The sequence below is a fragment of the Macrosteles quadrilineatus genome, unplaced genomic scaffold, assembly GCF_028750875.1.
Source record: "Macrosteles quadrilineatus isolate MER2022 unplaced genomic scaffold, UCM_ALF_1.0 Scaffold_5__1_contigs__length_97177068, whole genome shotgun sequence".
In the NCBI taxonomy this organism is placed as follows: domain Eukaryota; kingdom Metazoa; phylum Arthropoda; class Insecta; order Hemiptera; family Cicadellidae; genus Macrosteles; species Macrosteles quadrilineatus.
In genome coordinates this window covers 32,898,901-32,919,364 of record NW_026542598.1, presented here as the reverse complement: position 1 = coordinate 32,919,364, position 20,464 = coordinate 32,898,901, and the positions used below count along the sequence as shown (strand labels likewise).

General features: G+C 39.3%; 1 protein-coding gene across 5 annotated transcripts in view; it reads right to left on the bottom strand.

Moving 5' to 3' along the window:
- The window catches only part of LOC128994011 (triple functional domain protein-like), a 476,534-nt gene that overhangs the window by 307,768 nt on the left and 148,302 nt on the right, over positions 1-20,464 (bottom strand). For all 5 annotated transcript variants that reach the window (XM_054418203.1, XM_054418206.1, XM_054418204.1 and 2 more), the window contains exon 4: positions 2,301-2,487. In XM_054418203.1, coding sequence (XP_054274178.1) covers positions 2,301-2,479 — 179 coding nt within the window. In that variant the 5' untranslated portion in view covers positions 2,480-2,487. The remainder of the gene's footprint in view (positions 1-2,300; positions 2,488-20,464) is intronic.

The window sequence follows — 20,464 nt, the reverse complement described above, 5'->3', positions numbered from 1 at the left end:
GTTGAGAGCAGAGCAGTAAGTACCCTTAAATCTGTTTTAAGAACCGACTAGCCCCAATAGAACTCCTTTAACTGGACAGTGAATCGTGGAGATAAAATGCTCAGTACACATTTACTAGCTTTTTACTAAAAGTATTAAACATACCTGATATAGTCTGATTTAAGTTTGCCTTTTGACGTTATTGGTTTATATTTGAATGGGAGTTTTGAGTTCTAACCAACTTAAATCATCGATCAAACATATCAATTTAGCTTTTAATATTGATTTGTGGTCCAAAATAAGATTTGTAAGAACATTTCTGCTTTATAAGAATACAATACAAATGTATTGCAGATGTGTCATAAATGTGATTGGGTTGATACAATAACTTACAAATACTTCGAACTATTTGAAAAAATGACAACTGACCATAATTAATCTAAAAGGATATACCTACATGGGTTTTTGAGTATACAAACCTAAATATTAATGCTAATTATAACAAATGATTTCCATATGGGAAGATTTTGAAAGGACAATTTTGACATCAAATTGCAGTGCGAATCGTATAAAATCGGTCACTATGCGTGGCAGGTGAGCTGGAAACCCGATACGGTATCAACAAAGATAGCCCAGCTGGATGAAACCAACGGTTTAACACGCTTGATTCAACGAAGTTCAGACAGTTTTGATATTTACAAATTTAACAGTAAATCTGTTTGTTCTCTAAAGCTGATTGCAATGATCTTGCAGAATAAAAAACGATTTACCACTAAATAGAGTAAACATACTTCATCGTGGATATATTATGCTTATATATTAAGCAGATGCCAATTTTAGGGCGCGTTCTGCCTGTGTTGTTGTTAATTCTTCATGTTTCGGTTTATGCAATTTAGACACTATTTCGCTGAATAAAACGACAACTTTGTTATTTGTTGCTCAGGTATTACACAAAATACATCTTTATAACAAAGTAGTAAGGAAAATTCGTAAGATACACCTTAAAAGAAGTGACAAAATTTATTTCGTCGACTTCACCAAACATAAACGTAAACAAGAATACATGCTTCAGGTTATACAATACAATTGGAAGTCTAGTATAATACATATTATTTCGGAACATTTAAATTTTTTTTCAATTTTCTCAACTTTTTATACGCCAATAATCTGACCATACTTATCTGGCTTGTTACGGATTAGCACAACGTAATATCATTGAAGATATATTTTCTTACTAATTGTAATTTGGTTGGTTGGTAGCTACAATTCACAATTGAGCGTGACAGAAGATGTTGCACGGCCATTAGTCGATTGTGAAACTTGTAAAATGCGCCATTGTCACCGAGACAATCACTCACTTTACATCCAGACAATTGGAGATAACGGCGCATCTAGCGACAAACCGCACCTCTGTCCCTGGGAACCGATCACTGCTATCTTTGGTGATTAACTTGCTTTACAAGCAAAAGGTCTGTCGGGAAAATAACGAGAGTAACCTTATGTTCAAACACCAAAAGAACTTTTTTTTTGGTCGCTTAGGACCTAAAGTCGAAAACAGTTCTTCAACATCAGGGTTGTGAAAATCGTAAAAACACACACCTTATGAGTAAAGAACACAAAAAACATCTCACCCATTTGGCCAAGGAAACTTACAACCAACTAGTTTAATTTGGTAGTTGACAAAAAATTGTGAAAAAGGTAAGTAAAAAAAGTAACATTATTAAATTGTATTATATTTTTTCAACGCAAACACACAAATATGTGTATTCTTAGGCGAACATGAGTGAAGGTTCAGTGGTGAATGTAAGTAATGACAGCTTATGGCTGAAAAATAAAAATAAAGATCTCTCATCCTGAGGAAATATATTCGGGCCGTTCAGGAAATAGTAAAGATTATTCGCCCTACTGTAGATCCCTAGTTATTATTGTGGGCTGATTGTGCGGACTAAGCGGTGAATCTAAAGGATGTTTTAACAAAAAATCGATTAAACTTTAATCAGTAGGTAAAATATGACTTTGCCATGATGACTGTAAAGTCTTGTTAAGTCAGCATTCTGTATAGCCCAACCATCTATGGAAAAGGACACTAAAGCTGGGTTTTCCTAGACGCGGAGTCGGCCAGCGGAGAGCGGACAACGGAGAGCGGAATTGAAATTAACATGGCATTCCGCTCCGCTGCTAGGAAAACAGTAACATTAAATTACCTAAGACCAGCTGAGTCCGCTCTCCGCGTTCCTCTCTCCGCTGGCCGACTACGCGTCTAGGAAAACCCGGCTTTAAGACAAAATAACTGAAACAGCAACGAGAATTTGAATACTTACGGTGGTATTGCCAGCAGGTACTGCAGCAGACGACGGTAGTCCTCAGGTTTGGCGCGCTCACGGCGAGGAGTGGCGGGAAAGGACAGCACGGGACCTCCTCTGCGGTCCCTGCCTCCACTCAGCACCGCCACTCGCTCCTGGAGCAGCGCGGCGACGTCCAGCGCGCGCAGCCCGTCCATCCTGCCACCTGGAACATGATATGTAGGTTAGTAACGTCGTAACCCCACATGGAAGAGAGGAAGCAATACTATAAACAATCCATCATATAGAACTTGGACTTCTTCTATAGCAGAATAGGATACAGCTGTATGCAGTGACAAACGTTTAAGAGAAACTTGCTTACAACAATTTCGGATAACAGACGAGGGTGAGATGGCCAATTTTGTCAGCACTCTTTTGTAAACAAGAGTTACACACCCTTACACCTTTAATGTTACCTGGTTACACACAACGCCTATCGAAAGCACCTAAATTACGGAACCAGAAGAAGACAAGTTCTAGAATATCCCCAGTGGCCTGTAGTCCACCAAACATTTAGTGGGTATTTTGTGTTTAGACTACTGAAATTTCACGAGCATGTCACGTCAAGATAGATGTTCAATCAGCCAAACGTCATTTCCTAAATAGAATCACTACTACCTGCTACGATCAAGTAGGTCGTAGAACCATTTTTACAAGCAGTCCAGTCTCATAGCTTAGAACTATAAGACAATTTACAATCATCAGACACCTGGGTGTTGGAAAATGTAATTGTAAATTGGTATAACATTTACAAGCTGCAGTCTTATAGTATGTATGATGGAACCTGTCTCCTTAACCTCTGTCTACCTGGGGACTTAAAGGGTTTAAGGCCTGGGCTGGTGCTAGGTTTAGAATATAGGTTACATCACACAGACTATAGTATAGTACTACTATGACTTATGATTGCCTTTTTGAAACTTAAGAAAACATGTTAAAAATCTATTCGAACCGGGAAACATCTCATAAAAAGAAAGAAAAATTAGAATTTCCTGCATCCATTTCAGCAAGTATAACAAGTAACCTACCTTTAGAATAACTCATCTCTAATATTATACCTGATTTATATTTAAAATCAAACGTGCAATTGAGTATAGTACATTATCACTCTCACTTATTTTGGTTACGGATTGAAAGTACATTTAGCTTAATTAAAGTACAAAAAAATGTTTAATCATATGTTGCCATTTTATCTTTTTCGTTTAAACCACCAAGTAGGATTACTCAACATAGCAAACATAATTAAGATGCAATAGTTATTCCTACTTTAAAAAAAGTTCAACCGTATCTAAATAGTGTAAACAAATGTTTCAGTTACAATTACGAATAATATTTGTTAGTTCCGTTCAATGTGTTTTCAAAAAGAATAGAAACATGATAACCAACAGAGAAGGGTCGACAAAACGATTGTAGCGCTAAACAAAAGAAATCACTTTCAAGCCAATTGTAATGATTGGCATAAACAACAATAACATAAACAATCTACTTGGCGAATGAAACAAAATGTTATGCTTTGACCAGCAATCATTTGCAATGTGATTTAGATATTCATTGTCTCCTGAATATAAAAATTAAATTGCGTTGTTTTGGCCCAGGTAGTTAAGCTGTTAAGCTTAAGTCCTGGACTAGGTAGTAGATGTATAATTAGTACTTTTCACGCTCAGCTTAAAATAATTCCGATAAAAATGAGAGTTCGTACATTCATTTTGATGATTATCTTACTAATATTATAAATGTGAAAGTTTGTGTGTTTGTTTGTGTGTTTGAAGTTCAATCACGCATAAACCACTGGACGGATTGGGCTGAAATTTGGCATGATGATAGCTCACATTCCCGATTAACATATAGGCATATTCTTATCTCAAAAATCCTTTCGGGCTCCGCCCCAGTGGCTCTGTAATTCCTCATGTTAACCTTATGAGTATTCATATTTAAAGGGAATTAAAGAATTTAGTCAGCTGTTTCAACTAAAAAAGTTGGTTCTATAATATGGAAAAGCATTAAAAAGTTATCAGATTTACCAACAGGGTGCAGCACTATATTTTTTTGCATTTATGAAAACAGCTAATTTGAACTAAGCAGCAACAAAAAACTGTGATTCGCAATGAGAACTGTCAAAGTAGGATTGTTTACAGTTATGTTTATGTTTTTCATTTCATGAATAATTTGTGATATTTTGCGAATTAATGATAATTTATTTTTCTCTATTGTTTAGGTGAAGTGGTAGAACATTATGGCTATGGTAGATGTGTAATGTTGTTGTATTAATAGTCAAAGGTAATACTATAGAATACTGTAAATTAAAAAAAAAAAAAATTTTATCAAACTGAGTCCTCCCTTATCGTAAACGCAAAGCTTGAGTATAACTGCAATAAGCATTTTATATGTTATATTCCAACCCCGTACGAAGGACGGGTACTATGCTAGTATTAAACATATTTTTTATATATACAAAAATGATTTCAAGAATGATTTTTTTTACAAAAATTATCGATATCAAGGTGCTTTTGGAGTTGTTGACGCGATGGTAACCCGGTTAAAATTCTAACTTGAAAATTTCCATAAAGCGGTCAAATTCATCCAAGGTTCCTAGACAATGATACAATTTTTCGGACAAAATAAGCACCAATTTCGGTAGTTAAAGTGACTTAAAATTTACTGAAATCATACCATAGCCTCCTCTTATACGCAACAATCTACTCCAAAACTCTAGTCTTAGTTCACCAAAAATAGCCCTAGCTCACTTAGTCATATACTCAGTACATTTTCTATCAAAGCTTAAAGCTTGATACGCAGGTGTTATAGATCCTATCATATCAAAGGCTGAGCACGGTAAATCTCATAGACAACACCTAAAGAAATATAAATGTATTTTACTGCATTTTATTTAACTAAGTGATTGTTTTTATTTAATACACTAAGTAAACTAAAATTAACATTTTAATCAGTTTTTTGGTACGTATTAGAAATGCACTAAGTCTACAAAATAGAATTTTAACTTGATAAATGCATTACATTATAAATGAACTGAGAAGGAAATCAAAGTTGCAAAAATAATGATTAAACAAATCACAATTACACCAAACAGATGCAGTTAACGCTTTGTTGTTATTCCAGTGCACGATTCCTTGTTCTGGAAATCGTGCTATTTATATTCCGATGTTCCTTTAATGTTAATGAAACGAAAACACTGTTACTGTTTCGACGTTCTTTTCTTTAAACGCGAGGGCAAACTGTTAAGAGGAAATATCTTTTAGTTTATTTTAACAGTTTAATCGAATAGATAAACAAAAAAAGCGTATATATAAAACATAATAAATAAGTAGTGGCGAAAAAATTTAAGTAGGCCATTTACTAAAAGAGTTGGCGAATAAAAATACTAAAAAAATACGTACTAGGTCTACTAAGGTCAAAAACAAATTTTCTTTTTACTAGCTCTTGGCCGGGTCTTCTTGGGACTGACCCGGGCCTTTTTAAACCATTGGCCAGTCCCCAGATAAATGAAGAGTCAGAAGACTGGTACAATAATACATATTAGGGGCTACTAACACGTCCCTTGGTTTCTATATTTATCATTTTATGATAATTTATATTTTATACATATTTTACTTAAGTAAATTTCACTTATAGCCTATAATAAATTATTTTTTCCTAGTTTTTTCCCGCATAATTTCAGAATTCAGATTCGAAATCATAACATTTCTATTATAATGGAAATTACATTATTTAAACATAAATAGATCTAGGAACCTATTTTCTACCTATTTGGTTTGGGGGGGGGAAATCTGGCTAAATAATCGGAGATGATCCTCGTAAACAAAACAAAACTTTGTTTTAACATAACACGCTATCATTATGTATGCCTTTTACCTTTTATTTTATTTGTAACCTATTAATTTCACACATATTATAACTCATTGCATTTTTGAACCAACACATTTCGGGTGGGAGGGTTTAATCAGGATACAAAGGTAGAGCAATGAAAAAGTCCAATACGTCATCGTGGCAGATTCTACAAGGAATTTGTTAGCCACAAGCTCCCTAGTCATCGGTCGTCCCTAATCAACAGAAAACGGAGGGAGAAACGACGGAAATAGATTCACCACTTGAGGAACACGAACACAATACTTCAGATCAACGAACGTATACATTTGGTTTTCTGTGGTAATACGTTCTACTGGGTAGCTAGTCTAGATTTCGAGCGAGGGACTTCAGTTCCAGAGGTCTCAGGTTCAAATCCCGCTAATCCACAATGGATTGTTTTTATTCAACTTGTAATAGCTATGTTTTCTGTGGTAATAAGTCCTACTGGGGTGCGAGCTGGTCTAGTTATAGCGAGGGACAACAGTTCCCGACGTCTCAGGGTCAAATCCCGCCAATCCCCATTGATTTTTTTTATAAAGCCGCAACCTATGCTTTGCCTGAAATAGTGTAAAAGGTCAACCCCAAACTGGAGAATATTAAAATAAACCACCTACTAAACATTTAAATATGGTATATATTCATCCAATTCGTGACCTAGCTGACAACCAATCACCCAGTATAAAGTAATAGTTTAATAATGCTAAAATTACAAAAAATCTTTTAGATTTTAGCAGTAGTATTAAATGTCCCATAAGTATATGTGCAAGTTCATTAACTTAGTTTGTTCAATTCACATGCGCCCAAAATTACATCAATAACAGTTTTGTCCTTTGATTCGCATAAGGCTACAAAAATCACCACATCCACACACTCGGTAGAGCGAATTTATAACACAAGCGAGTAATGAAAACGTCAAAAAGGCAGGAAGGTTCAGGATATGATAACACCCTTTTATGTGTTCGGAGCACGAAGGTCTTTAGTATTCACGCCGTCTGCGCTGCACAAAGGGGCTTTTAAAATTTAAAATCCATTAGCCACTCGAAAATATTGAAATAAGAATTAATAATGTATACTCCATTTATGTATAAATTGTTTTACTTATAAATTTTCATTGGTATGTGATGGGATGGATAGTTGTAGACGATTTATGTTATGCAAAGGTAATATAAATATGTTAGAACTATACAACTTCAATACTGTATCACCAAGCTTAGATATATTGTCGCTACAACGTATCAACCAACACTGCCTGGATCTGACATGAGAGATATTATAGTTATGTCTGGATAGAATTGGAGTAAAATAATATGAACCTTAAATTCTGTATTGTAGATTTTCAATAAATAAAACATACTTTCAAAATGAAAATAAGTTTGTGATACATTTTATATTGGTATTAGACAACAGAATCTACTTTTTGGTTTATAGGCCTAATAAACAAAGAAAAAATAAGTGGGAAAAGTAACAAATTTTTGCAGAATTAATAACGTTTTGTGGTTATAAACTTGCTTTTGTATCAAAGAGTCTAAATATCCTTAAACCCATTAAATATCATAGTTAGTTACTCTAATCACTTACCCATGATTAAATGTTGTTGGCAAGCTAATGGGAGAAAGTATGTGTCAAATTGCTGATACCGTTTATTTTATTTTTGTAAATCTCTACGTTTTTGCAGTTTTGAGATCTTCATGTATGATTGACGAAGTATGGTTCATCATACCCTGAAGTTTAGGTAATTAGATAAAAAATATGCATATTTATTGATATATCTGAAAGTCCACCTAACCTCAAAAACACGTAAGAAACAAGACATAATCGCGGTAAACAAGTCTTGAAATCCTTAAAATAAATTGGTGAGCACATAAAAAACGTAATTCCTACTAAAAACTTGCTAAAAAAAGGTTGAACACTTACCACTGAATGACAAATTCATAGCACACAGATCCATATTAAGCACTAATCTCACCAAACAAAAACATAAAAACACCAAACTATTTCAACCATCACTATCCCGTTTGCACGACACAGAATACGCCGAACATTTCACAAGTGTAACGCACGAAAAACCAGACTTAAAACAATTTACGTTGCACTGAAGTACGTTGTCGACCGTATAGAACATGGAAGTGGCATTAACCCCTCAATAGCTGGGGTACTAGTACAGTCGTGGAGGGGTGCACCACTGCCAGGTGTGACTAGACACGCAATATGGCCACATGTGCGGGATACGATAATTATCGTGTCCGTCACATTTAATTTTCGCATAAGGAATAGTTTTTCACTTTAGTTTCTACCATTCGTCGTTTCCACAAGCAAAATACTAAAATTGTCGTTTTACATCATAATTTTTAAAGTTTTCGCTAACTGATACATGCGATTCTTAATTGTGTATCTAAATACGTGTGCGGGTTACGAAAGTTATTGTGTTTGCACCATTATTTTACATTCTAAAAAGAATATAGTATGCGAAATTGATAAAAATATTGTATACGATAATCGTGTTTGGATTCGTAGTTTTAAGCAAAATAACTGAGTTTATAAATAAGTGTAGAAAAAAGTTGTCCGTATTTCAAGGAGAGTTTTAACTAAAAATAATAAACATCTACTAGAATCTCATAGAAATCTTGTGACCCTCCCAATTTATATTCTTTTTACTTTGCTTTAACCCGATACGTTTGACTGTATGTACGATAAATCTTGACTAAGTTTGCCATAGTTTTAGCTAAAAAATAAAAATATCTGACTTTTTAAAAACCTTTAACTTTGTTTATCCCCACTCAAGTTCAAAATAATTTACACTACTTATACTAAATACAAAATCACCGATTAAATCTATCCAACTCTAATTCACTGAACAGATCCTAACAAGATTGTATATATTCAAACAGAATACGACTTTTACGATAATTCTACCACAATTTTCACTCATTTCCCCATAATCCCCCCCTGCCATCACTGACACCGTCACGCACACAGACTCAATGCTACTCACACATTCACGTTTATCGATCACCCACTGTTCGTGACAAACAATTGTTAATTGCAGAAACCTACTCAATAAGCCGATGCCCTTTTGTTACGCTCTGACTTTGTGTTTTTAGCTACACACGAAGCTAAAAACCCATGAATCTATCACAACACTCAATAAATACATTGACTGAATGAAAGGTCGTGCATTAATTATGCCAAAGAATTCGTTAATTGTGCCAAACCCTCAAAGGGCCTCAAAAATTGTTCCGTAGTTGCGCCAAGCCCAAGCCAAGTAGGGGTGAGTTGCCTGCCCGTTACGTGTCATCCTAACATAACCTAACCTAACATAACCTAACCTAACCTAACATAACCTAACCTAGCCTAACCTAACATAACAAATTATAAAGTCAAAGAGGGCCGCCACTTGGCGCAGTCAAAGAAAGTATCGGGTGCTCCCTGGAGTAGTTGGCGCAATTCAGGAATACCCGACTACCTGACTCAATTAATGCCCACCCGAATAAACATACCGTCATCTCAGCAAACCTGCACACTGGGAGAATATCTAATCGCTTTACAAATAATTGTTTATCCGAAGAAGCTCAAAATAATAAAATATTGGAAATTGTAAACATAATTCTCAAGGAAATTACCCTCCCTTAGCAAACAAGACAAAGTTTTTGATTTAACTATGTCTATTAATATGTCAGTAGCCAATTGGTATGGACTATATAAGTGCTAAACCTTTTATACAATCGAAATCGGGAGAAGATATTTATCATTAGTCCAGTCAAGGAATGGAGGTGTAGAGTGCGTGAGCAGGTAACTAAGCGATTCCTTCAGAAACTTGTTCAGGGGGCTTATGGTGTTAACATACCAAAAGTCCTGACTCCTAGGTGGTGAGCCAGGGGGTGGAGAGGGGAAAAAGGGGAGGGAGAAAGGTACGCATTTTGGGTTTTTTGATTATATCTCGAAAACTATCAACTTTTTGTATACTATAGTAAATTATAAAATTGAAGAAGATTAAATTTTCTACAAGAAAAGTATATAATGTGTTTATTTTGGTTCAACAGATTACGAGTTATAACTTATTTAATAATTGATATCTTATTAAAATCTTCTTCCATAAGAAATACATGTAAATTAGTATGCGAAATGGGGCGAATCTTATCCGCCCAAAGGAAATATGAATGATATTCTGGAAATCTTAACAAAATTTCCAGTAATTTGACACTTTAATCATTAAAATTGATCCAAAATTAAGGCGAGGGCGAGGTAACAAAATTTCGAGTTTTGGTGTTTTTTTATTGGAAATATAAAAAAAACCTTAAATCATCCCATTTTTAAACGCTCACCCTCGCTTTAATTTTTGACAAAATTCCATGATTAAAGTGTCAAATTACTGGAAATTTTGTCAATATTTCCAGAATATCGGTTATATTTCCTTTGGGCGGATAAGATTCGCCCCATTTCGCATACTAATTTACATGTATTTCTTATGGAAGAAGATTTTAATAAGATATCAATTAAATAAGTTATAACTCGTAATCTGTTGAACCAAAATAAACACATTATGTACTTTTCTTGTAGAAAATTTAATCTTCTTCAATTTTATAATTTACTATAGTATACAAAAAGTTGATAGTTTTCGAGATATAATCAAAAAACCCAAAATGTGTACCTTTTTCCCCCCCTTTTTCCCCCCTCCACCCCCTGGCTCACCACCTAGGAGTTAGGACTTTTGGTATGTTAACACCCTAAGCCCCCTGAACAAGTTTCTGAAGGAATCGCTTAGTTACCTGCTCACGCACTCTACACCTACTTTTGGATCATTCATAGACTGGACTACATATGTTTTAACATATTTGCGACTGTGTTATGAGCCGTGACTATTTCCACCGGGCGAATGTCACGACTCATGATCAATGGTTCAAGTGTTTTTTTTATAGTAGGCTAGTTCAGTGTTTCTCACTCCACGACCCCGAACAAGGCTGTGGGTTTTGTTCTTATTACTCCCACCGCCGACGATTCAGAAGCTCCGAGACTTTCGTTAGCGCTGCATCGGCATAAATTTTGCATCGTCTTCCATCTTAATTTTGTAGTATGTTTGCGTTGTATTTTTGCCTTTTTTTTACTTGTGTGAAGATATTCTCTACTATGCAGTAAATTAAGAGCGCCCAGCGCGCTTGTTGGGTAAGTTTGGACTATTTTCTGATACTTAGGTTAGAGCACATGTTGCACTAGGTCTGGAACCTAGTCTTGGGGTCGTGGAAGACTTTTGATAGTTAGTTTCCCTGTTCTCTGTTGTTTTGTATAATTCAGGGCCTTGCCCGAAATGCTAGGCCTAGAATTGACTGAGAAATGTTTGTTGGAAAGCCGCTATTTGAGAGAAACTGCCAAGTCAGTTTTGGGTCCTTCTGACTGTTTTGTGGTAGGCCTAGGCTTACAATTTTTGCTCAGTAAATGTAATTGTCTTAGGCTACTACTCTGGTAGTCTTTTGTTTCTGTGTCCCGTACAATTTTTAGTGTTGTTTTGTCTTGTAAAATGTTCAGTTTGTGTTACCCAGTCAAGTAAGGTTAAAGTCTTTTATTTTGCTTTGTCCTTGCCAAACTAGTTAAATTAAGTTGAATTAACTGCTCTTAAAGCTCCCCAGAAAGTTTGAGTAATTTTACTCAAGTTTTAAGAAAGTTACAGTAATTTTTAGTTTGGCAACTTTTCATTCAGGTTTGAACTGGGTAACCAATAGGCCAACTGGTTTCAGCCTTTGAGTTAAGGTTTGGGATGGTCTGGAGAAGCTGCTGGAACATTTCCCCCAGCTTTTAAGACCATTCCGAACAAATTCGGATCACAACTTTTGGAGAAATTAGCAAAAATACATGAGTCGTTGCGTTAGGCCTAAATTTTTGTTTGGAACGTTTTTTGTCAATTTTAAAGTATTTCTCTGTGTTTAAGTGTCAATTGTTCTCTGTTAACTTGTTCTTCTGGCCACTTTGGACCAGACAATTTAAATATTTTCTCTCTATTGGTGAAATTTACCACTGTCACATACCTGTCTGGCCTGCTGACGGTTTTACCGCAAATATTAATGTTACCATTCTTGTACTGTTTAACCTGTTAATTGTTATGTTTAAAAATTGTTATTGTTTGAAATGTTTTATATTGATAAAGAGCTGTTAAAGAGAGATAAACCTTTTAAATATTTATAATTTTTTTTTTGAAAATATTATGTTAGGCCTAATCTGTGGATTTTTGGAAGTCAGTGAAAATAGTGAAATGTGTGACAGTGAATTTTGCGGATATGGACTTGAACTCTTTCTGGTACTACTGTGTTTCTGGGTTTGTTACTCAGGGCCCGTGAGGAGGAACATGTAGCAGCCGCATCAGCATTGACGGAGTGGATTCTACTGCTCTTGGCCACCCCTGGATCATGGCCCCCCTCTTCCGTCATGCTCGTTTCCCCCTCCGGTGCTGCTTGCCCAGAACCATTGAACTGAACGCCCTACCGCAAGTTACTTAAACCTAATTTATTGTTACCGCTATGGACTGAGGGATTTTAATTGTTATTTTGTTAATTTGTGCACAGATCTCTATTTATTGTTATTCCTTTTAAATTTTAAATTCTTTAGGCTACTTGTTGATTTTTTAGATTTTATAATTTTTTTTACATATTCTATTAAATCTCAATTTTGGGGCCCCTAAATTTTCTATAGTTACCATGAAATGAATTTATTAAAAGAGTCATTAGCTATTTCATTGTTGTAATTTGTTAATTTAAAAGGTTAAAACTGATTAAATTTACTTTGACTGAAATTAGCCTATTTTGAATTTTTTTAAAATTAATGTTTGTAAGTGAGTAGGTCAGAGTGGTATCAAAATTTTTTAAAGTTTTATTGAGAGTATTTAATTCATGTATTATTGTTAATTATTGTTGTGTTATTCTTTTAAATGGTTAATTACAGCTCGTTTCTCTCAAATGGCGTGTTGTTCTTGAGCCTCCATCCATGGTTCTCATTTTGTTAAGTAAAGTTTTGTGAGCCGCTCCTCGGGCCTGCGCATGAATCACGCTTCCATTTCGTTAGTCTGGGGGCAGGCTCGAGGGCATGGTTCATCTGGTAGCAGAGCGTGGTTAGCTGGTTGCGTCCTGGGTGCCTTGTCGTGAAACTTGGTTTCACGACTTGGACGCTTAGAGACCCAATCACTGTCCACGTTCAGATTTTTTTTGAAGAGCCGTGGATGGATTGGTTTCTTGGAAATGTTCTGGCCTGGCAGTTTTGGAAAAAGGTCTTGTTGTTGTTGTGGTGGGGCGTAAACACATTTTATTAGGAGCTCGCCCTTTGGCCGAGGCACCGGGTGGAATCGGTGGTAATGACTTGCATCCTTCGGGAGCAAGAGTGTCAAAAGCATGGTCATGTGTCAAAAAAAAAAAAAAAAAAAAAAAGGTTTGTGTGTACACCCCATCACACAAGTGTTAGGTGTTGTCTAGTGTATGTATCGGTGTATGTTTGTGTGTGTGTACGTTCGTGGGTCATTTGTTGTTGTTTTCTTGCGGTACTTGCGGTATGAATGGGCAGGTTCTTCTTTTGGGCCCCATCAGGTGCGCAGGCATCAACGTCCAGAAGCCTTAGGAATTAAATTTCTGTGTTTGTTTTGTGAAAAATTTTTGTTGTCTGTTTTGAGTCAAGTACTGGTTGAGACTCGGTATGGCGTCAATTGTGCCGGAATATTTGAGGAAGCCGGAGCTGGTGTACGAGGTGCGGTCCCGGGGGGAGACTCCTGGAACTGATGTACGCACTTTGCGTACACAGTTCAGACAAATTGCTAGCATGCCTCAAGCTTGGGTTGAGTCGCTCAGTTTGGATGAGGAACTGGAGGCATGTAAAGAGAGGATGGAAGAGCTAAGTGGGGAAATTGATAGTTGGAGTAGTTTGCCTATGGGCTCAGCTAAGGGTTCGGCTATCACACAGCTGACGCACTGGCGTAAGCGTCTGCTCTTGGTTTCAGGGCAACCTGAAATCCAGGATGAAGACAAGAGTTGGGTGGAAGCCAGAATTCTTGAGCTGGAAGGAATTTTGGAGAGTATTAAGGCAGGAAAGTCTGTCAAAGAGAAAGTTGAAATTTTTGAAGACAACCGTTCTTTGGAAATTTCAAACGAAGTGCCAAAGTCTGTTGTTGAAGTTGTGGCTCCAGTGGGTACCCCCCAGGCTCCGCCTACGCCAAGTACACTGCTCCAGTTGCCTGCAAATGTTCAAATGTCAAATGCAAATGTCACACCGTCCCCCTCTCACACGTCCACCTTGGCTGCGGCTACGCTGAATGTCCAGTCCCCATCTCCCTTTCCTTCTCAAGTTCATAGTTCCCCTTCCATCTCTAACTCCTTTGGCAAACTTTCCCATCCCCTTGCCTCTGTCCTGAGTGGTTTCCGGCCGGTGGACGGGTTAGATGTGAATGGTCTTTGTTTTTTTCTGGAGAGTGTTTTGCGCATGCGTGAATACCCTGGCATGTCAGACGCAACTTTGATGGAACTCATTGCTCCATACTGTCTGAAACCGTTGGGGGACAGATTGCTTGATTGTTTGCGCAGAGGCGTCACCTTTGATGTTTTTCATAAAGAAGTTTTGGAGCTTTTCATGCCCCGTCGGGTCATGGAGAAGCTGAAAGTTGAGAGAGTTTTTCGTCCTCAGCAGCCAGCCGAGTCTCTCAGCCAGTACGTGGGGGACATTCGCACGGTGGAAAGGGTCTTGCGTTTGGGGATCAGTGAGCTTGAGCTCATTGACATTGTGCTTCAGGGGTTGAAGCCTGAGGAACGCTCCCGTCTGGTTTTTGCACCACGGCCTTCATCTTTTGCGGATCTGGACAGACTTTCCATCCTTTCGAGATCTGTCCAGGACGCTGATTTTCAGAGAGACCAAGCGGCGGGGCATCTTCCCCTAGCTGGTCATCATGCTGTCGTAGCACCCGTGGGAGTGTTGGGTCCTGAACCGCCGCAGTGGCAGAGGCAACCTGTTGTTTGTTTTGGTTGTGGGCAACCAGGTCACATTCGGCGGCATTGCCGTCAAGGTGGAAATTTTGGACGTGGTCCAAAAAACTAGTTTGCTCACAGGAGGAAAAATTGCCCAATCCTTCCTGTGAGATTGTTGGTGTTAATGTAAAGGGCAATAATTTGAATGTTTTTTCAAGTAAGTCAAAGTCTAAGTTAAAGTCAGTTAATGTTTCTGTTGCCTCCCCTTCTGGGAGTGTTGTGCCTGTGACCGAGCCTCTGCTGCGGGGGATTGCGGGCCTTGCTACCATGGGCGTGAAAGCGGCGCGCTCAACTTGCCCACGTCTCAACATCTTCATAGGTTCCACGGTGCAGAAGGCCCTAGTGGATTCTGGGTCAGCCCGTTGCCTCATTTCCTTGTCCCTTTTTGAAAAACTTGAATCGTCTGGGCTTATCAAGCAAGTTGAGCGAAAAACCCCTATCTGCTGGACTGCGTCAAATTCACCCCTTCCCATCATCTATGAAGCCCGTTTCAAGTTCAAAATTGAACATTTTTCTTGGGTTTGGAGTTTTTGGGTGGCTAAGGACCTTTGTTTCCCTGTCATTTTGGGAGCGGATTTTATCAAGCACACTGGCCTAATTTTGGATTTAGGCAGAGGTCAGTGTTTTTTCCGATTTGCGAGACGGGTATTAATATCTTTTGCTGATGAAATTGGTGGTGGTGCTGCGGTAGTCGAGCCTGAGATACCCAGCAAGCCAACAATTGATCCGTTAGGGCATCTGACTACTTGCGAGGCTGAAGCCATCAGAACCTTGTGTTCTCGTTTCCCAGATGTGCTGACGCCAAAGCTTGGAGTCACTAACCTGTTAGAGTACGAGATTCGTCTAACAGATACCCGTCCCGTTCGCTCTCACCCATACAAATTAGCTCCACCCAAAATGGAAACTCTCAGAAAAATCATTGACGAACTTCTGGAAAATGGTGTCATTGAACCTTCCCGTTCGAGCTACGCTAGTCCAGCCTTTCTCGTCCCAAAACCCAATGGCAAGTCCCGAATGGTTTTGGACTATCGCAAATTGAATGCGCAAATTGAAATCGACTCTGTGCCTCTCCCCGATTTGCATTCTGCGTTTGATTGGTTCGGTAAGGCCAAGTATTTTTCTGTTTTTGATCTGAATCAGGCCTATCATCAGATTCCTTTGAAACCTGAGTCTCGACCTCTCACTGCTTTCTGCGTTCCGTGGAATTTGTATCAGTTCACAAGAGTTCCGATGGGTCTTGCTGTGGGGGCCCAGACTCTCACCAGACTCCTTGATTCCATCTTTCATGATGTCAAGTTCAAGTTTGTGTTCAATTACCTCGACGATCTCTTGGTGTACAGTGAGAGCTTCGAAGATCACCTGATTCATCTTGAAGAAGTCATGAGTAGATTGAATAGGGCTGGCCTTACCGTGAATCCTGACAAGGTTAGTTTTGCAAAGCCGGAAATTTCGTTCCTTGGTCATCTTATCTCTCATAGAGGCGTCTGCATCGACCCCGCTAGAACCCAGGCTATCAGGGAGTTTCCTCCTCCCAGAGATGTCAAGGGTATTGCTAGGTTCATCGGCATGGTAGGTTTTTACCGACGCTTCATACCCAATGTTGCTGTATTGGCGGCTCCTCTCAATGAGCTTCGGAAGAAGGGCGCCAAGTTTGTCTGGGGTGAAGCGCAGCAGACGTCTTTTGATCTTCTCAAGGAGGCTATCATGCAGCCCCCTGTTTTGGCGATGCCGGATTTCAATCAAAACTTTGTCTTGCAAACAGATGCTTCCTCCGTCGCAATTGCGGCTGTGTTGTCACAAGAGGTGGATGGTGTTAGGCAGCCAATTGCGTACGCCTCACGCACTTTGAGTCCCTGCGAAAAGAAAAGCTCTTCTGTGTATGAACTCGAGTGTTTGGCTGTCGTGTTTGGAGTCAATAAATTCAGACGCTTTTTGGAGCACAAGGAGTTTTTATTGGAAACCGACAACCAGGCACTCTCGTGGCTTCTTGCACATCCACGCCAGCTTGGGAAAATTGGTCGTTGGGTTGTCCAAATATCGTCCCTTAAGTTCCAGGTGCAACACGTTCGAGGCACTCAGAATGTGATTGCGGACACACTATCTAGGATGTACCATTCACCCGACGATCCTCCTTCTGACCAAGAGCAACCGGGTTGTGCCGTGCTCTTGGAGTTTCCACTCGCCTTTTCTGATTTCATTCCCCATCAGCTGAAGGATCCTGAGCTGGCAAAGATCATTGGTGAGCTTCAAAATGGGGGAGCCCACCCCCCATATTTTCTGTCCCAGGGTGCCCTTTGCTGTCGCGCTCGGCAGCGAGGTAAACCTAAAGTTGTGCTGCCTAGTCTTCTAATCCCTATGGTCTTTGAGTATTTTCATTCTTCTCCTGTGGGTGGGCATCTAGGTATCCACAAGACCATTGCGAAGGTTAGGGAAATGTTCATCTGGAAGGGTATGGATCGGGATCTTGCTGCTAGGGTGCGTTCTTGTCAAACGTGCTCACTGAGCAAGCCCGCTCAAAACTCTAAGTTTGGTTTGTTGTCATCTGAGGTGGCGGAAAGACCTTTGGAGAAGGTTTTCATTGACTATGTAGGGCCTCTCCCGCGTAGCAAGTCAGGAAATAAGTTCCTACTTGTTTGTGTGGATGCCTTCTCCAAGTTTTGTTGGCTTTTCCCCTTAAGGAATGCCACTGCACAGCTCACCGTGCAGGTACTTCGAACTCACCTCTTCCAACATTTTGGAATACCCGCCACCATTGTTTCCGACAACGGAACACAGTTTGTTTCCCATCTGTTCAAAAGAATGTGCTTTGGGCACGGAATCCGCCATGTGACTACTTCCCCTTACTATCCACAGCCTTCTCATGCTGAAAGGTTCAATCGCAATCTTCGTTCCGCTCTCATAGCTTTCCATGCTGACAAGCAGACCACCTGGGATCAGGAACTCCCTTGGCTTCAGTTTGCTTTCAATACTGCTCACCATGAGAGTCACAAGGCGGTCCCTTTCGAGCTGTTTCTAGGCTATCCGCCTAACAACCCGTTAGCGAATGTGTGGGGAATTGGCGACCTTCTGCCACCTCCTGGTGCGGCTGATGTCAAGGCAACTTGGCAAGCGGCCAGGAGAAACTTGATCAGAGCTAGGGAATTGGTCCGGAGGAAGCACAATCGTGGTAGAGTAGACAACCCTTTCCAGGTGGGGGATTTGGTGTTTTGTAAAGCTCATCCAGCCAGTTCGGCTGTGGACAAGAGAGCTGCAAAGTTGTGTCATCGGTGGTCAGGTCCCCACCGCATCCTGAGGTTTTTGACGCCTGTCACGGCGGAGCTTGGAGATCCGCGGACTGGAAAAGTGTTCCGGAGGGCGCACATTTCTCATCTCAAGCCCTTCCGCGGAACTCTTCCGTAGGCAATTTTCTTTCCTCTTGTGTCTGGGTGGGAAGTGCACTGGGCCAGAGAACCTGATCACTTCTCCTGTCCCCTGTGTTCTGCGAAGGAATTTCCCTCACAAAATTTTCCAGCTCTGGCCAGAGCAAACCCTGGGGGTGAGTTTTCCCCTCAGTTTGGAAGTCCCTTGGCGTTCCCCACCACAGACACCTGAGTTGTCTTTCAGGTCAATTTCTTTTCAGGAAGTGGGGGAGAGGCTTGTTTGTTTGTCCCTTTTGGAGAGGAGTGTCCTCTTTTGGGGAGGGAGGTTGAGCCGTGACTATTTCCACCGGGCGAATGTCACGACTCATGATCAATGGTTCAAGTGTTTTTTTTATAGTAGGCTAGTTCAGTGTTTCTCACTCCACGACCCCGAACAAGGCTGTGGGTTTTGTTCTTATTACTCCCACCGCCGACGATTCAGAAGCTCCGAGACTTTCGTTAGCGCTGCATCGGCATAAATTTTGCATCGTCTTCCATCTTAATTTTGTAGTATGTTTGCGTTGTATTTTTGCCTTTTTTTTACTTGTGTGAAGATATTCTCTACTATGCAGTAAATTAAGAGCGCCCAGCGCGCTTGTTGGGTAAGTTTGGACTATTTTCTGATACTTAGGTTAGAGCACATGTTGCACTAGGTCTGGAACCTAGTCTTGGGGTCGTGGAAGACTTTTGATAGTTAGTTTCCCTGTTCTCTGTTGTTTTGTATAATTCAGGGCCTTGCCCGAAATGCTAGGCCTAGAATTGACTGAGAAATGTTTGTTGGAAAGCCGCTATTTGAGAGAAACTGCCAAGTCAGTTTTGGGTCCTTCTGACTGTTTTGTGGTAGGCCTAGGCTTACAATTTTTGCTCAGTAAATGTAATTGTCTTAGGCTACTACTCTGGTAGTCTTTTGTTTCTGTGTCCCGTACAATTTTTAGTGTTGTTTTGTCTTGTAAAATGTTCAGTTTGTGTTACCCAGTCAAGTAAGGTTAAAGTCTTTTATTTTGCTTTGTCCTTGCCAAACTAGTTAAATTAAGTTGAATTAACTGCTCTTAAAGCTCCCCAGAAAGTTTGAGTCATTTTACTCAAGTTTTAAGAAAGTTACAGTAATTTTTAGTTTGGCAACTTTTCATTCAGGTTTGAACTGGGTAACCAATAGGCCAACTGGTTTCAGCCTTTGAGTTAAGGTTTGGGATGGTCTGGAGAAGCTGCTGGAACATTTCCCCCAGCTTTTAAGACCATTCCGAACAAATTCGGATCACAACTTTTGGAGAAATTAGCAAAAATACATGAGTCGTTGCGTTAGGCCTAAATTTTTGTTTGGAACGTTTTTTGTCAATTTTAAAGTATTTCTCTGTGTTTAAGTGTCAATTGTTCTCTGTTAACTTGTTCTTCTGGCCACTTTGGACCAGACAATTTAAATATTTTCTCTCTATTGGTGAAATTTACCACTGTCACATACCTGTCTGGCCTGCTGACGGTTTTACCGCAAATATTAATGTTACCATTCTTGTACTGTTTAACCTGTTAATTGTTATGTTTAAAAATTGTTATTGTTTGAAATGTTTTATATTGATAAAGAGCTGTTAAAGAGAGATAAACCTTTTAAATATTTATAATTTTTTTTTTTGAAAATATTATGTTAGGCCTAATCTGTGGATTTTTGGAAGTCAGTGAAAATAGTGAAATGTGTGACAGTGAATTTTGCGGATATGGACTTGAACTCTTTCTGGTACTACTGTGTTTCTGGGTTTGTTACTCAGGGCCCGTGAGGAGGAACATGTAGCAGCCGCATCAGCATTGACGGAGTGGATTCTACTGCTCTTGGCCACCCCTGGATCATGGCCCCCCTCTTCCGTCATGCTCGTTTCCCCCTCCGGTGCTGCTTGCCCAGAACCAT